General features: G+C 41.3%; 1 protein-coding gene across 1 annotated transcript; it reads left to right on the top strand.

Moving 5' to 3' along the window:
• Nucleotides 1-16,566: 16,566 nt before the first annotated feature.
• LOC137963118 (uncharacterized) lies at nucleotides 16,567-17,151 on the top strand. Its single transcript, XM_068810297.1, has one exon. The coding sequence runs from the start codon at nucleotides 16,567-16,569 to the stop codon at nucleotides 17,149-17,151; it is 585 nt and encodes a 194-aa protein (XP_068666398.1).
• The last annotated feature ends 2,007 nt before the right edge of the window (nucleotides 17,152-19,158 follow it).

A 19,158-nucleotide genomic window follows, 5' to 3' on the forward strand; every position in this document is an offset into this window, starting at 1 on the left:
TCGTAAGAAATGACATATGGATTGGGAGTCAATACTCAGTTAAAAATCCCCCACCTCCTCCTTTTCCTGACGATTACAAAACCTAATATATAAAAACTAAAAGAGTTTACTATCCCTAAAAATTACAGACATTTTTTGGAATTATCTCTCTACATTTTTGAATTTACATTTTGATGTTTACTTTTTTCTTAAATCAAAACTTCATTTTTCACTTTCCCTTCATCCTGTAAACAATTTTGATAAGGCAAATAGATCACAACAAAATGAAAATTTTAGAGATAAGGTTTGGAAAAAATTTTAAAAAATTACAAATGTAAGTAAATAAAATTTATTCACACACAACTAATGAACTCAAAAGTTTTGTTATCTAAGTTTGGAAAATTCCAGTAGTTCAACCCTAATAGATTGAAATTTTATAAGAAGGAGATTTCTACACATGTTTTAAATATGGATATGCATCCTTGAAACATGTTAAAGATGCAAATGACCTATGGATCCAAACCTTTTAAAGAGAATAACAAATGCTCATTAAATCCTAAAGTGAACATGCGGTGGGATATTTACCTGAGTCAAACAAGCCATTATTTTACCCATTTACAAAAAGTTCAACAAGCACAGATAATTGCAAGGTGATTTATCGGTCAATATAGTGTAACGGGCTAAATTGTTTTTGTAAGAAATGACGTAGGGATCTGGAGTCAACAATCAATTAAAAATCCCTTGCCTCCTCTTTTTCTCGACAATTTTAAAACCTAATATATAAAAGGTAAAAAGAGTTTAAAATCCTTCAAAATTACAGACACTTTTTGGAATTATCTCTCTCTACATTTGTGCATTTCCAATTTAGATGTATACTTTTTTCTTAAATAAAAACTTGAGTTTTTACTTTCCCTTCATCCCAACAAAAATAGATCACAACAAAAATAAAATTTTAAAGTTTATGTATGGAAAAAAATTAAAACAATAACAAATTTAAGTAAAGAAAATTTATTCACACCCCACAAACGAACACAAAATTTTTTATATCCAAGTTTGGGAAATTCCACTTGTTCAACCCTAATAGCTTGGAATTTTATAAGAAGGAGATTTCTACACATGTTTTAAACATGGATACGCATGCTTGAAATATGTTAAAGATACAAATGACCTATGGTTCCAAACCTTTTTAAAGAGAATAAAAAATGCTCATTAAATTCTCAAATGAACGTGTGGTGGGATATTTACCCGAGTCAAGCAATCCATTATTTTGCCCATTTACAAAAAGTTTACCTAACAATCATAGATTATTGTACTGTGATTTATCTGTTTATCATGGGATATTTACCCGAGTCAACTTGATTTTTTTTGTAAGAAATGACTTATGGATTGGGACTCAACACTCAGTTTAAAATTCCCTGCCTACCCCTTTTCCCAACGATTGCAAAACCTAATATATAAAAAGTAAATAGAGTTTACAATCCCTAAAAATTACAAACACTTTTTGGAATTATCTCTCTCTACATTTTTGCATTTCCATTTTAGATTTATACTATTTTCTTAAATCAAAACTTGAGTTTTCACTTTCCCTTCATCCCGTAAACAATTTTGATAAGGCAAATAGATCGCAACAAACTAAAAATTTTGGAGTTTATGTATGGAAAAAATTTAAAATAGTAACAAATCTAAGTAAAGAATATTTATTCACACACGACAAATGAACACAAAAGTTTTACTATCCAAGTTTTGGAAATTCCACTAGTACAAACCTATTAGCTTGGAATTTTATATGAAGGAGATTTCTACACATGTTTTAAATATGGATATGCATCCTTGAAACATGTTAAAGATGCAAATGATGTATGGATCCAAACATTTTAAAGAGAATTGTTACAATGTGGGACCAGCAAAGATCTCAAGAGCCGGCACTCTTATCAAGGTGCGCTGGGAGATCATGTGTGGCCCACAAGGATAAGGCTACAAGCTGGCTTATCCGTTCCCTTCACGTGAATAATAGAGGACTCCTAGTTCTACTCAAGTTGGTGTTCTAGTTGTTTAGTTTAAATAGACTTACTTATATTGAAGACTTAGAGTTGGAATGTAATTAGGATTGAATGATAAGTTGTATAAGGACTCTATCTCCTCCTCTACTATAAATAGAGGTCTTGTAAGTCAAAATTAATCAAGTCACACATTCAATCCCGAGTTGGTTCTCTCTCTCCCTCTCCTTACTTGGCGCAGTCCACACTTCTCCTTTTATTTTTTTTCTCTTCACTACCAAGAGCTTTAATCCCCTTTTCTCAGTTTTCTTTCTTCTTTCTCTTGTTCGTGATCATGGAAAAGAGATATTAAAGTCCACATGGTATTAGAGATCCATATTTAGGACAAACAGGTCTACCCAGCTTTTGAGCTTGAGGACAAGCTCTTTCTCCCGGGGGAGGCAGATGTTGTGGACTCAATAGCACACCGAGTCACACAACGAAGGAGGCAATAACTCTCTGAGTTCATTAGTAATAATTATATTGCTTTAAGTAGGATTTATTTCGAATTTTTTAAGGAGTATGGTTGTAGGGTCAATTTTGTTATTCTTTTAGCCCTAAAACACTTATGACGTCAACCCTATTTAAGGGGTAAAGAAATAGAGAAAAGGCAAGCATTGAGAATTAGGTTAAATAGGCTTGGGACTCACCTTGATGAGTTCTAGGGTTGGAGATCTCCCTTGAAGATCTCGAGGTATAAGTTTCCTCAAAAGCCTGCATATTCATCCTCCATTGATCATCAATCTTCATCCATCCTCCACTGATCCATAACGAGCAAGGAAGGGAGACTTTCTGTCCCATTTATGAACCCAAAGAGAGGGTTCTTCCTCCTTCTCATCAACAACAGCTAGAGAGGCATCAAACCCTCCTTACCAAGAAGAAAAAGTGAGGATTTTCATTCTCATCTCACGAGCAGTCCTAGTCCAATTTGGGAGGGGATCATAGCAGCAAGAAGAAGGTAATATTCTTACATATTTGTGCTCAAAGTTATTTAAGATAGAAGCTTGGCACTCCTATCACGAGCAGAAATCAAGAGGGCCACAAACACTCTTTGTCGTGATCAAGAAAAGAGAAGATCTTTCTCTAGCGAGTTCAACATAGCTGTTGGGGTCTCCTACCCTTCACAGCAACTCGTTAGCATTATCAAAGAGGGAACTTTCCTCTTGGCCGAGCACTGCTCAAGTGAAAAGTTCACCTATAACCCTTGACAAGAGTAGTACTTCAATCATAAGTATTGGAGTCTCAAATCCCACTCCGTGTTACTCGATCCATGACCCGAGACCGTAACAGCGTGGTATCAGGGCAGGGTAACATGGGGGATACATTCAGCAATGAAGACCTTCAAACTAGGATGCAAAAGATAGAGGATAGCATGGAGGCAGCACAACCATTGCTGGGAAAAGTTAGTGGTTTTGAAGTAGAGATGAAGCAATTCTGAGACGAGATGAGGCAAGTCCTTAGCTTGTTAGCTGAGATGAGGGCAGAAAGGTAGCAGAACCCATAGATGAGGGAGGTGACTCAACCGCATAACAAGAGAGGGGAGCAGTGACCTGTGCACACAGCTTTCCAAGGACCACAGAATGGAGGCACAATACCAAGGTACACAAAGTTAGACTTTCCTACTTATAATGGTTCAGTGGATCCCTTAATTTGGTTGCATAGATGTGAGAATTTGTTTTTAAATCAAGGGAAATCTGAATGGGATAAGGTGCAACTAGCCTCTTTCCATATGTTAGATGAAGCCTAGTTATGGGTTCACCAGGTGGAAAAAGAGAGAGCAGGGCTGGATTGGGGTGAATTTAAAAATTGATGCACAATAAGATTTGGCCCTCCTGCCCACTGCAACCCCTCAGTGATTGAGTCCTATTGAGACAAATTGGCTCGATTGAACTGTATCAAAAATAGTTTCAAGAAAATTTGGCTCATGTTGGTGGGGTGGTACAGGTTGACCAGCAGGTCTCATTATTCACTGCAGGTCTCACTGATTCTCTGAGGTGAGAGGTTGAACTCCTTTTTCCTCAGGATTTGGCTCGGGCAAGGAATTTTGCCCGGGAAATGGAACAACAACAATGGTTACAGCAACGTAAGTCGGGTTGGCCAGGTGAAAGGAACACATCCTCCACTTGGCAAGGGCGCCGCCATAATTCGTCTCCGGGGACAACCCCTACAGTATCTTCCTCCATACACAATCTGAATATTGCTCCTGTAGATGATACACGCCCTAGTAATACCCCACTGCAATTTATAAAAAAATTAACAAGTTTAGAGATTGCCGAACAGAGGTCCAAGAATCTATGCTACAACTGTGATGAATAGTACCGGGTGGGGCACCAATTTAAAAGGTTATTTTTTGCTCCAGGTGGAGGAATCAGATGATCCAAAGGAGATGGATGAGATCATTGATGAAGAACCAGTGGAGATATCCTTGCATGCTATTACTAGGCAAAAATCAGCCAAAATGATGCAAGTCAGAGCTCAAGTCCTTGACTAGGAATTGGTGGGACTAGTGGATTCTAGCAGTACACACAATTTTTTTGAGTTTAACAGCCACGCAACACATACAATTACTGATCCTCCCTCATCCGACAACCACCGTGTCAGTGGCAAAAAGGGAGAAAGTCCCTAGCAATGGGATTAGTAAGGCGGTAACGTTTTCTATTAGCTCTACTTTATTTAATGCTGAATTTTTGGTCATTCCCTTTGCTAGATTTGATATGGTGTTAGCCATTAAATGGTTGCAAACATTGGGGCCATTCTGTGGGACTTTTTGGCTTTAACTATGAGCTTTGTTTTGGTCGGTAGTCAAGTGTTGTTGCAGGGCTGCCAGTAGGACAGGGCCCACCGTATCCACACCATCCTCACATAGGAACCACTTGACATCACTATTGATGGTCTGATAGAGGAGTTCTCTAACCTCTTCCATGAGCCTTCGGGATTGCCTCCCTTGAGGTACTGTGACCACGAGATCTGTTTAAAACCAGGTTCTGAGGTGGTAGTATTGCATCCGTATCGATACCCACATCTTCAAAAGGATGAGATCGAGAGACAATGCCAGGAGATGTTACAATAGGGCCTTATTCATCCGAGTCGATCCCCGTTCTCTTCACCCGTCTTACTTGTGAAGAAACATGATGGGACATGGATGTTTTGTATTGATTACCAGGAGTTGAACGCTCAAACAGTGAAGGATAAGTATCCGATTCCAGTAGTGGATGAGTTCTTGGATGAATTGCATGTGCTATTTACTAAATTGGACCTACGGTCTGGATATCATCAGGTTCGGATGCACCCCTCTGATATTGAGAAGACAATGTTCCCCACACATCATGGCCACTTTGAGTTCGTTGTCATGCCGTTCGGGTTATCGAATGCACCCTCCACTTTTCAAGCTCTAATAAATGAGGTATTTAGCCCTTTTCTTTGGAAATTTGAGCTTGTGTTTTTTATGATATTCTCATATATAGAAAGTCCGGAGAGGAGCATTTAGAGCATTTAAGGATTATTTTTGAATTGTTACGAGCACATTAGCTCTATTTAAAACAATTTAAATGTTCTTTTGCGGCTTCGCATGTGGCTTATCTTGGTCACATTATCTCCCAGGAGGGCGTCACGCTTGATCCCGAGAAGATTCAGGTTATTCATAATTGGCCATAGCCACACTCTTGCTCAGCTTTAGGGGTTTTTTTGGTCTCACGGGATACTACCGCAAGGCAATACCCTTGACCTATCTCCTCAAGAAGAATTCTTTTCTCTGGATTGAGGAGGCCACAAAATCTTTTGAGGCCTCAAATCAGCTCTCCTCTCCACCCCTGTATTACAACTTCCTAATTTTGATGAATTATTTGTGATTGAGTGTGATGCTTCTGGTGGGGGCATTGGGGCTGTCTTAGAGCAGCTAGCACATCCTATTGTGTATTTTAGCAGACAACTGGCAGTCCGTCCTCACAAACTGGAAGCATATGAACGGGAATTGATTGGGTTGGCCGAGGTGGTCCAACACTGGCGGCATTATTTATGGGGTTGGGCATTTCTCATCCTCACTGATCACTATAGCCTTAAATTCCTACTGGAACAACGTCTGCCAACGTCGCCACAACAACACTGGATCAGTAAGTTGTTGGGTTTTAAATTTTCGATGGAATACCATGCGGGGAGATTGAACTAGTTAGCAGATGCCTTGTCGCGATGTTTTGAAAATAAGCACTTGGTCTATTAGCTCAGTCAGCCGAGATTCCTCATCCTTGACTTGGTGAGAGAATCACATGCCACTCTTCCCGATTTCCAGGTGCTACACTGGAAAATTTCAGCAGGGACAATGGAATCGAAGTGGTCCATTCAAGATTCACTTATTTATTACAAACAACGGCTTTCTCTACCCCTACTTCCGAGTTGATTTCGGCTATTCTCTCTGCCTTCCATGACAACACACATGAAGGTATCCAAAAGACGTTGCACAAAATTCTAGTTGACTTTTATTGACAAGCCATGAAGACCTTCATTGCAACTTATGTAGCAGCCTGTCAGGTCTAGCAATGTAACAAAGTCGAGCACTTGAGTCCAGCCGGTCTTCTACAGCCTCTCGCCCTTCCTACCCAGGTTTGGGCAAATATTTCGATGGATTTTTTTGAAGGTCTTCCACTATCCTCAGTCAAATCAGTACTCTTTGTGGTGGTAGATCGGTTCTCCTAGTATGGACATTTTATTCTATTGGCTCATCCTTATACATCTACACGGTTCGCAAAGACTTTCCTGGAGCTGATTGTCCGCTTACATGGCATTCCATAATCAATTGTGAGTGATCGAGATGCGGTCTTCACGAGCACCTTTTGGCTGGAACTCTTTCATTTGAGTGGTACTAAATTGAAATTCTCCTCGGCATATCATCGGCAGAAAGATAGTCAAACTGACGTGGTTAACCGGACCATCAAGATGTATCTATGGTGCTAGGTGGGCGATCATTCGAGACAATGGGTACAACATCTACCGTGGGCTGAGTATTGTTACAACACTTCATTCCACTCCGCATTGCAATCCACTCCTTTCAGGGTTCTATATGGCCGGGATCCCCTTCGCCTTCTCTCGTATACTCTTGTGTCCAATCGTGTGGACACTATTGATCAGGCACTCATGGACCGCGATCTGCTCTTATAGCATATTATAGAATGCCTACGGAGAGCTCAAGTTCGCATGAAAGATGTCTACAACAAAGGCCACCGTGAGGTCTCCAACGAGGTAGGGGATTATGTGTGGTTACGCCTCCAACCATACCACCAGCAGTTCCTTATGGGACCACCACAACAAAAGCTCTTACCCAAGTTTTTTGGGCCTTTTCCAGTCCTTCAGTTCGTGGAGCCAGTCGCCTATCAACTCCAACTACCAGCCACAGCGAAGCTTCATGATGTGTTTCATGTCTCCCTCTTGAAACCACATACAGGGTCTTCGCCTACATCTACTCTATTCCTCCCACTGGTTGACAATGGAGATGTTCTTCTTACTCCAGCCGCAGTGTTATGCGCACGGTTAATCAATGACCATTGGGGGATTCTCGTTCAGTGGACGGATACTGAACCAGAGGCGACAACATGGGAGCACGTGGACATCTTCAAACAGGTCTACCCAGCTTTGAGCTTGAGGACAAGCTCTTTCTCCAGGGGGAGGCAGATGTTGTGGACTCAATGGCACACCAAGTCTGACAACGAAGGAGGCAATAACTCACTAAGTTCACTAGTTATAATTATATTGCTTTAAGTAGGATTTATTTAGAATTTTGTAAGGAGTATGGTCGTAGGGGAAATATTGTTATTCTTTTAGTCCTAAGACACTTATGACGTCAATGCTATTTAAGGGGTAATGAAATAGAGAAAAGGCAAGCATTGAGAATTAGGTTAAACAGGCTTGGGACTCACCTTGACGAGTTCTAGGTTTAGAGATCTCCCTTGAGGATCGAGAGGTATACGTTTTCCTCAAAAACCTGCATATTCATCCTCCATTGATCCATACTGAGCAATCGGGGGAGACTTTCAGTCCCTTTTCTGAACCCAAAGAGAGGGTTCTTCCTCCTTCTCATCAAAAACTGCTAGAGAGAAATCAAACCTCCCTTACGGAGCAAAAAAAGTGAGGATTTTCATCCTCATCTCACGAGCAATCCTGGAACAACTGGGGAGGTGATCACAACAGCAAGAAGAAGGTAGTATTCTTACATACTTGTGCTCAAAGTTAATTAAGATAGAAAATTGGCACTCCTATCACGAGCAGCAATAAAGAGGGCCACAAACCCTCTTTTCCATGATCAAGAAAAGAGAAAATCTTTCTCTAGCGAGTTCAGCATAGCTGTTGGGGTCTCCTACCCTTCACAGCAACTCGTTAGCATTATCAAAGAAGGAACTTTCCTCTTGGCCGAGCACCACTCAAGAAAAAAGTTCACCTATAATACTTGATGAGGGCAGTACTTCAATCTTAAGTGCTGGAGTCTCAAATCCCACGCCGTGCTACTCGATCCATGACCCGGGACCATAACAACATTTTATCAGAGCAGAGTAACATGGAGATACATTCAGCAATGAAGAACTTCAAACCAGGATGCAAAAGGTAGAGGAAAGCATGGAGGCCGCACAACCATTTCTTGGAAAAGTTTGTGGTTTGGATGTAGAGATGAAGCAATTCAAAGACGAGATGAGGCAAGTCCTTAGCATGTTAGCTGAGATGAGGGCAGAAAGGCAGCAGAGCCCAGAGACGAGGGAGGTGACTCAACCGTATAACAGGAGAATGGAGCAATGGCCTGTGCGCATTGCTGTCCAAGGACCACAGAATGGAGGCACAATATCAAGGTACACAAAGGTAGACTTTCCTACTTATAATGGTTCAGTGGATCCCTTTAATTTGGTTGCATAGATGTGAGAAAAGTTTTTTGAATCAAGGGACTGCTGAATGGGATAAGGTGCAACTAGCCTCTTTCCATATGTTAGATGAAGCCTAGGTATGGGTTCACCGGGTGGAAAAAGTGAGAGAAAGGGTTGGATTGGGGTGTATTTAAAAATTTATGCACAATCAAATTTCGCCTTCCCATCGACTGCAACCCCTTGGGTGATTTAGTCATATTGAGACCAATTGGCTCGGTTGAACTGTATCAAAAACAATTTCATGAAAAGTTGGCTAATGTTGGTGGGGTGGTATAGGTTGACCAACAGGTCTCACTAAATCTCTGAGGTTAGAGGTTGAACTCCTTTTTCCTCAGGATTTGGCTCGGGCAATGAATTTGGCCCTGGCAAAGGAACAACGACAACGGTTTTAGCAACGTAAGCCGGGCTGGCCAAGTGAAAGGAACGCATCCTCCACTTGGCAAGGGTGCCACCATAATTCATCTCCAGGGACAACCCCTGCATTATCTTTTTCTAGATACAATCCGAATACGGCTCCTGTAGCTAATACACACCCAAGTAATTCTCCACCGCAATTTATAAAAAAATTAACAAGTGTGGAGATGGCCGAACGGAGGTCCAAGAATGTATGCTACAACTGTGATGAACAGTACCGGGTGGGACACCAATGTAAAAGGTTATTTTGGCTCGAGGTGCAGGAATCAGATGATCCAGAGGAGATGGATGAGATTATTGAGGAGGAACCAGTGGAGATATCCTTGCAAGCTATTACTAGGAAGAAATCTGACAAAATGACGCAAGTAAGAGCTCAAGTCCTCGACCAGGAATTGGTGGGACTAGTGGATTCGGGTAGTACACACAATGTTTTTGAGTTTAACAGCCGCGCAACACCTTCAGTTACAGATCCTCCCTCATCCGACAGCCACTGTGTCAGTGGCCAATGGGGAGAACATCCCTAGCTATGGGATCAGTAAGGCTGTAACTTTTTCCATTGGCTCTACTTTATTTAATGCTGATTTTTTTGTCATTCCCTTGGCTGGCCTTGATATGGTGTTAGGCATTGAATGGTTGCAAACATTGAGGCCCATTCTGTGAGACTTTTTGGTTTTAACTATGAAGTTTTTTTTGGTCGGTAGTCTAGTGCTATTGTAGGGCTGTCAGGTGGACAGGGCCCATCGCATCCACACCATCTTCACACAAGAACAGCCTGACAACACTATTGATGGTATGGTAGAGGAGTTCTCTGACCTCTTCCGTGAGGCTTCGGGATTTCCTCCCTTGAGGTATTGTGACCAGACCATTTGTTTAAAACCAGGTTTTGAGGTTGTGGTAGTGCGTCCGTATCGATACCCACACCTTCAGAAGGATGAGATCGAGAGACAATGTCAGGAGATGTTACAACAAGACCTTATTCGTCTGACTCAATCCCCATTCTCTTCACCAGTCTTAATTGTGAAGAAACATAATGGGACATGGATGTTTTGTATTGATTACCGAAAGTTGAATGTTCAAACAGTGAAGGATAAGTTTACGATTCCGGTAGTGGATGAGCGCCTGGATGAATAGCATGGTTTGTGGCTATTTACTAAACCAGACCTACGGTCTGGATATCATCAGGTCCGGATGCACCCCTCTGATATTGAGAAGACAATGTTCTCCACACATCATGGCCACTTTGAGTTTGTCGTCATGCGGGTTATCGAATGCACCCTCCACTTTCCAAGCTCTATTGAATGGGGTATTTAGCCCCTATCTTCAAAAATTTGTTCTTGTGTTTGTTGATGATATTCTCATATATAGCAGGTTCGAAGTGGAGCATTTAGAGCATTTAAGGGTTGTTTTTTTAATTGTTACGAGCACATCTGCTCTATTTAAAACAATCCAAATGTTCTTTTGTGGCTTCGCATGTGGCTTATCTTGGTCACATTATCTCCCATGAGGGAGTCACAATTGATCCCAAGAAGATTCATGTTATTCATGATTGGCCACAACCACAATCTTGCTCAGTTTTACGGGTTTTTTTGGGTCTTTCGGGATACTACCGCAAGGTAGCACCCTTGACCAATCTCCTCAAGAAGAATTCTTTTCTTTCGACTGAGGAGGCCACACAATCATTTGAGGCCCTCAAATCTGCTCTCACTTCCACCCCTGTATTACAACTTCCTAATTTTGATGAATTATTTGTGGTTGAGTGTGACACTTCTGGTGGGGGCATTGGGGTCGTCTTACAGGAGCAGGCACATACTATTGCTATTTTAGCAAACAACTGGTAGTTCATCATCACAAACTGGCAGCATATGAACGGGAATTGATTGGGTTGGCCAAGGTGGTCCAACACTGGCGGCCTTATTTATGGGGTCGGGCATTTCTCATCCGCACTGATCACTATAGCCTTAAATTCCTACTGGAACAATGTCTGACGATGTCGCTACAACAACATTGGATCAGTAAGTTGTTGGGTTTTGACTTTTCTATGGAATACCGTGCAGGGAGATTGAACAAGTCTACAGATGCCTTGTCGTGGCGTTTTGTAAATCAGCAGTTTGTCTATTCTCTCAGTCAGTCGAGATTCCTCATCCTTGACTTGGTGAGAGCAGCACATGCCACTCTTCCAAATTGTTGAATTTATGGAAAAGTGAAACACTTCATTGACATCAATAACCTGTTGTTATCAGAGTACATGAACCTCCATTTATAATAGAGGAAGGTAGTAGAGTCCAATTACAATAAAACTACCCTTGTCGCAAATACACCCAAACTCTAACACCTAAGTAAGTCTTACATAATTACGTAACTGAATATTGATAAAAGACAAATATAACTTAAACTAAAACTCTTCTTGGTCATGACCCTTAGATAAAGATACTTTTGTGAGTCCTTCTTGATCTTCCAACTGATGTGATAAGGATGTCAGCTCATGGTAATCATGAGAAAAGTTCACCTATAACCCTTGACGAGGGCAGTGCTTCAATCTTAAGTGTTGGAGTCTCAAATCCCACGCCGTGTTACTCAATCCATGGCTCAGGACCGTAACAACATTGTATCAGAGCAGGGTAACATGGGGGATACATGTAGCAATGAAGAACTTCAAACCAGGATGCAAAAGATAGAGGAAAGCATGGAGGCAGCACAACCATTGCTGGGAAAAGTTTGTGGTTTGGATGTAGAGAAGAAGCAATTCAAAGACGAGATGAGGCAAGTCCTTAGAATGTTAGCTAAGATGAGGGAAGAAAGACAGTAGAGCCCAGAGACGAGGGATGTGACTCAACCGTAGAATAGGAGAGTGGAACAATGGCCTGTGCGCACTGATGTCCAAGGACCACAGAATGGAGGCACAATACCAAGGTACACAAAGTTAGACTTTCCTACTTATAATGGTTCAGTGGATCCCTTAATTTGGTTGCATAGATGCGAGAATTTTTTTGAATCAAGGGACTGTTGAATGGGATAAGGTGCAACTAGCCTCTTTCCATATGTTAGATGAAGCCCAGTTATGGGTTCACCGTGTGGAAAAGATTGACCATTGGGGTGAATTTAAAAATTTATGCACAATCAGATTTCGCCCTCCCACCCATGGAAAGCCCCTGAGTGATTTAGTCCTATTGAGACAAACTGGCTCGGTCGAACTGTATCAAAAACAATTTCATGAAAAGTTGGCTCCTACTGGTGGGGTGGTACGGGTTGACCAGTAGGTCTCATTATTCACAGTGGGTCTCACTGAATCTCTGAGGTTAGAAGTTGAACTCCTTTTTCGTCAAGATTTGGCTCGAGCAATGAATTTGGCCCAGGCAATGGAACAACAACAACGATTGCAGCAATGTAATCCGGGTGGGCCAGGTGAAAGGAACACATCCACCACTTGGCAAGGGTGCCATCATAATTCATCTACAGGGAAAACCCCTGCATTATCTTCCTCCAGACACAATCCAAATACGGCTCCTATAGCTGATACACGGCCTAGTAATTCCCCACCTCAATTTATAAAAAAATTAACAAGTGCGGAGATGCCGAATGGAGGTCCAAGAATCTATGCTACAACTGTGATAAACAGTATCGGGTGGGGGCACCAATGTAAAAGGTTATTTTGGTTGAGGTGGAGGAATCAGATGATCCAGAGGAGATGGATGAGATTATTAAGGAGGAACCACCAGAGATATCCTTGCATGCTATTACTAGGCAGAAATCTGCCTAAACGATGCAAGTCAGAGCTCAAGTCCTAGACCAGGAATTGGTGGGACTAGTGGATTCAGGCAGTACACACAATTTTTTGAATTTAACAACCGTGTAGCACCTTCAGTTACATATCCTCCCTCATCCGACAGCCATCGTGTTAGTGGCCAATGGGGAGAAAGTCCCTAGCAATGGGATCAGTAAGGCGGTAACTTTTTCCATTGCCTCTACTTTATTTAATGCTAAATGTTTTGTCATTCCCTTGGCTGACTTTCATATGGTGTTAGGCATTAAATGGTTGCAAACATTGGGGCCCATTCTGTGGGACTTTTCGGCTTTAACTTTGAGCTTTGTTTTGGCCAGTAGTCAAGTGCTCTTGCAGGGCTATCAGGTGGACAAGGCCCACAGCATCCACACCGTCCTCACACAGGAACCACCTGACATCACTATTGATGGTCTAGTAGAGGAGTTCTCTGACCTCTTCCATGAGCCTTTGGGATTGCCTCCCTTGAGGTAAAGTGACCACGTGATCTGTTTAAAACCAGGTTCTGAATTGGTGGTAGTGCATCTGTATCGATACCCACACCTTTTGAAGGATGAGATCGAGAGACAATGCTAGGAGATGTTACAACAGGACCTTATTCATCCCAGTCGATCCCCGTACTCTTCACCCATCTTACTTGTGAAAAACATGATGGGACATGGATGTTTTTTATTGATTACCGGGAGTTGAACGCTCAAATAGTGAAGGATAAGTTTTTGATTCCGGTAGTGGATAAGCGCCTGGATGAATTGCATGGCTCGTGTCTTTTTACTAAACTAGAACTACGATCTAGATATCATCAGGTCCGGATGCACTCCTCCGACATTGAGAAGACAACGTTCCCCACACATCATGGCCATTTTGAGTTCGTCGTCATGACGTTTGGGTTATCGAATGCACCCTCCACTTTTCAAGCTCTAATGAATGAGGTATTTAGTCACTATCTTTGGAAATTTTTTCTTGTGTTTTTTTATGATATTCTCATATATATGAAGTTCGGAGTGAAGCATTTAGAGCATTTAAGGATTTTTTTTGAATTATTATGAGCACATCAGCTCTATTTAAAACAATCCAAATGTTCAATGGCGACTTCGCATGTGGCTTATCTTGGTCACATTATCTCCCATCAGGGGGTCACGGTTGATCCTGAGAAGATTCAAGTTATTCATGATTGGCCACAGCCATAACCTTTCAGATTTACCAGGATTTTTGTGTCTTGCTGGATAGTACCGCAAGGCAGCACCCTTAACAATTCTCCTCAAGAAGAATTCTTTTCTCTAGACTAAGGAGGCCACACAGTCATTTGAGGCCCTCAATCTGCTCTCACCTCCACCCCTGTATTAAAACTTCCTAATTTTGATGAATTATTTGTGGTTGAGTGAGACATTTTTGGTGGGGGCATTGGAGCCGCCTTACAGCAGTAGGCACATCCTATTGCATATTTTATCAAACAATTGGTAGTCCGTCATCACAAACTGATAGCATATGAAATGGAATTGATTGGGTTGGCCAAGGCGGTCCAACACTAGCGGCAGTATTTATGGGGTCGGGCATTTCTTATCCGCACTGATCACTATAGCCTTAAATTCTACTGGAATAACGTTTGACGACGTTGCCACATCTGCCCTAGATTAGTAAGTTGTTGAGTTTTGAATTTTTGGTGGAATACCGTGTGAGGAGATTGAACAAGTCGGCAGATGCCTTGTCGCAACATTTTGAAAATCAGAAGTTGGTCTATTCTCTCAGTCAGCCGAGATTTCACATCCTTGACTTGGTCCATCCAGGATTCACTTATTTATTACAAACAATGGCTTTTTATACCCCCTACTTCTGAGTTGGTTCCAACTATTCTCTTCCTACCAAGCACAATGAGGGTATCCAAAAGACGTTTCACAGAATTCGGGCTGACTTGTATTGGCAAGCCATGAAGACCTCCATTACGACTTATGTAGCAACCTATCAGGTTTGCCAACGCAACAAAGCTGAGCACTTGAGTCCAGCCGGTCTTCTACAGCCTCTCGCCCTTCCTACTCAGGTTTGGGCTGATATTTTGATGGATTTTGTTGAAGGTCTTCCACAGCCCTCTGACAAATCAGTACTCTTTGTTGTGGTAGATAGGTTCTCCAAGTACGGACATTTTATTCCACTAGCTCATCTTTATACAGCTACATGGGTCTCACAGACTTTCCTGTTGCAGATTGTCCTCTTACATGGCATTCCATATTCGATTGTGAGTGATCGAGATGCGGTCTTCACGAGCAGCTTTTGGTGGGAAGTCTTTTGTTTGAGTGGTACTAAATTGAAATTCTCCTCCGCATATCATCCTTAGACAGATGGTCAGACCGAGGTGGTTAACTGTACCATTGAGATGTATCTACGGTGCTTGGTGGGCGATCATCCAAGACAATGGTTTCAATGGCTACCGTGGGCCGAGTACTGTTATAACACATTGTTCGACTCCGCATTGCAATCCACTCCTTTTAGGGTTCTATATGGTCAAGATCCCCCTCACCTTCTCTCGTATACTCCAGGGTCCACCCGAGTGGACGCTATTGATCAGGCACTCTGTTGTGGACTCAAAAGCACACCGAGTCACAAAATGAAGGAGATAACAACAACTCACTCAATAGGATTTATTTCGTATATTTCTTTGAGTAGGATTTATTTCTTATATTGTTTTAAGTAGGAGTTATTTCTAATTACTTTATATGTAAGGGCATTATGGGGAAGCATTGTAACCCTAACCCTAAAACTCCTGGACATGACCTATTTAAGGGAAATGTATGAATGAAATAGGTAATCTTTGAGATTTTAGAATAATCTAATCTAAACAGGTTGAGATCACCTCTTGATCTCGAGTTTAGGGTTTACTCCAAAAATCCAACCCATCCTTCACCCTCCATTGCCATCCATCTTCACCCAAATTCATCCCTCATCATCTATACTAAGAAGAGGAGCTTCCTGCCCCTTTTCCGAGCTCAAAGAGAGGGTCTTCCCTCATCATCAACGTCAACAACAAGCTTGGTTCAATTCCCACTTGACGAGCAGCAAAGAAAGGAGAATTCTGGTTCTTTCACGTGAAGGATTAGAACCACTCTTCTTTCTGGAAAAGCATCACAGAAACATAGCAAGGGAAGCCATCAACGTGAGCCAAGGCTGTCCCCCTAAGCTAGGTCTTCAAGTCCTTGAACGAGCTACATCAAATCAGGGTTGAAACCCTGATTTACGTGAGCAAGAACAGGTATTCCTCCCTTATCTCTCCACCTGAATTAATTCCATTCTAGCTATAACTTTAGCACTAGAATGAGTTCATAAAAAGGGAGACTGATCACTTGTGGAAGATTAACCAAAGAAGGGATCTTTAACCCTCCTTACCAAGTCCAGCAACTCAGTACCAGTGCTGGATTCACAATTGCCACGCCGTGTTACTCGATCCATGACTCGGGACTGTAACACACTCATGGGCTGCGATCTGCTATTACAGCATATTACAGAACGTCTACGGACAGCTCAAGTTCACATGAAAGATATCTACGACAAAGGCCACCATGAGGTCTCCTACGACGTAGGGGATTATGTGTGGTTACGGCTCCAACCATACAGCCAGCAGTTCCTTGCAGGACCACCACGACATAAGCTCTCACCCAAATTTTTTGGGCATTTTCCCGTCCTTCGCCTCCTTGGGCTAGTCGCCTATCAACTCCAACTGCCAGCCACGGCCAAGCTTCATGTTGTGTTTCATGTCTCCATCTTGAAACCACATACTGGGTCTCCACCTACATCTACTCCATTCCTCCCACCGGTTGACAATGGAGACGTTATTCTTACACCAGCAGCAGTGTTACGCGCATGGTTAATCAATGACCAATGGGAGATTGTTTTTCAGTGGACGGATACTGAACCAGAGGCAACGACATGGGAGCATATTGACATCTTCAAACAGATCTACCCAGCTTTTGAGCTTGAGGACAAGCTCTTTCTCCTGGGGGAGGCAGATGTTGTGGACTCAATAGCACACCGAGTCACACAACAAAGGAGGCAATAACTTTCTGAGTTCATTAGTTATAATTATATTGGTTTAAGTAGGATTTATTTCGAATTTTGTAAGGAGTATGGTCGTAGGGTCAATTTTTTTATTCTTTTAACCCTAAAACACTTATGATGTCAACCCTATTTAAGGGGTAAAGAAATAGAGAAAAGGCAAGCATTGAGAATTAGGTTAAACAGGCTTGGGACTCACCTTGACGAGTTCTCGGGTTGGAGATCTCCCTTGAGGATCTCGAGGTATAGGTTTCCTCAAAAACCTGCATATTCATCCTCCACTAATCATCACTCTTCATCCATCCTCCATTGATCCATACCGAGCAATGGAGGGAGACTTTTTGTCCCTTTTCCGAACCCAAAGAGAGGGTTCTCGTCAACAGTAGCTAGAGAGGCATCAAACCCTCCTTACCGAGTAGAAACAGTGAGGATTTTCATGCTCATCTCACGAGCAGTCCTGGTGCAACTTGGGAGGTGATCACAGTAGCAAGAAGAAGGTAGTATTCTTACATACTTTTGGTCAAAGTTAATTAAGATAGAAGCTTCACATTCCTATCACGAGGAGCAATCAAGAGGGCCGCAAACCCTCTTTTCCGTGATCAAGAAAAGTGAAGATTTTTCTCTAGTGAGTTAAGCATAGCTGTTGGGGTCTCCTACCCTGCACAGCAACTCGTTAGAATTATCAAAGAGGAAACTTTCCTCTTGGCCGAGCACTGCTCAAGAGAAAAGTTCACCTATAAACCTTGGTGAGGGCGGTACTTCAATCTTAAGTGCTGGAGTCTCAAATCCCATGCCGTGTTACTCGATCCATGACCCGGGACCGTAACAAGGTTACAGACACTTTTTTGGAATTATCTCTCTACATTTGTGCATTTCAATTTTAGATGTATACTTTTTTCTTAAATAAAAACATGAGTTGTCACTTTCCCCTCATCCCGTAAACAATTTTTATAAGGAAAATAGATCACAAAAAAATGAAACTTTTAGAGTTTATGTATGGAAAAAATTTAAAACAATAACAAATGTAAGTAAATAAAATTTATTCACACACCACAAATGAACACAAAAGTTTTGTTATCCAAGTTTGGGAAATTCATCTAGTTCAACCTTAGTAGCTTGGAATTTTATTAGAAGGAGATTTCTACACATGTTTTAAATCTAGATATGCTTGCTTGAGACATGTTAAATATGCTAAGGACCTATGGATTCAAACATTTAAAAGAGAATAACAAATGCTCATTAAATTCTCAAGTGAACGTGTGGTGGGATATTTACCCGAGTCAAACACGCCAATATTTATCCCATTTACAAACAACTAACCTAACAATCATAGATGATTGTAAGTAGATTTATCGGCAAATCATGCTTAACGGGCTATTTTTTTTGGTAAGAAACGACTTATGGGTTGGGAGTCAACAGGTAAAAGTCCCCTGCCACCCTCTTTTCCCACTGATTTCAAAACCTAATATATAAAAAATAAAAAAAAGTTTAAAATCCCTAAAAGTTACAGACACTTTTTGTAATTATCTTTGTGCATTTCAATTTTAGATGTATACTTTTTTCTTAAATCAAAACTTGAGTTTTCACATTCCCTTCATCCTGTAAACAATTTTTATAAGCCAAATAGATCACAACAAAATAAAAACTTTAGAGTTTATGTATGGAAAAAATTTAAAACAATAACAGATGTAAGTTAAAAAAATTTATCCACACACCACAAATGAACACAAAAATTTTGTTATCCAAGTTTTGGAAATTTCACTAGTTCAACCCTAATAGCTTGGAAATTTATAAGAAATAGATTTATAAACATGTTTTAAATATAGATATGCATGCTTGAAACATGTTAAAGATGCAAATTAAATATGGATCCAAACCTTTTAAAGAGAATAACAAATGCTCATTAAATTCTCTAGTGAACGTTTAGTGGAATAATTACCCGAGTAAAAAAAAACCATTATTTTGCCCATTTACAAAAAGTTGACCTAACATCATAGATGATTGTAAGGAG

This window comes from Aristolochia californica, unplaced genomic scaffold (genome assembly GCF_029961685.1).
Source record: "Aristolochia californica isolate CCGP_79_NKW_82.1479 unplaced genomic scaffold, dmAriCali1.0.hap1 SCAF_4, whole genome shotgun sequence".
NCBI classification, from domain to species: Eukaryota; Viridiplantae; Streptophyta; class Magnoliopsida; order Piperales; family Aristolochiaceae; genus Aristolochia; species Aristolochia californica.

Coding starts and splice junctions, on each gene's coding strand:
- LOC137963118 (XM_068810297.1), top strand. CDS start 16,567: ATGGGCTGCGATCTGCTATTACAGCATATTACAGAACGTCTACGGACA.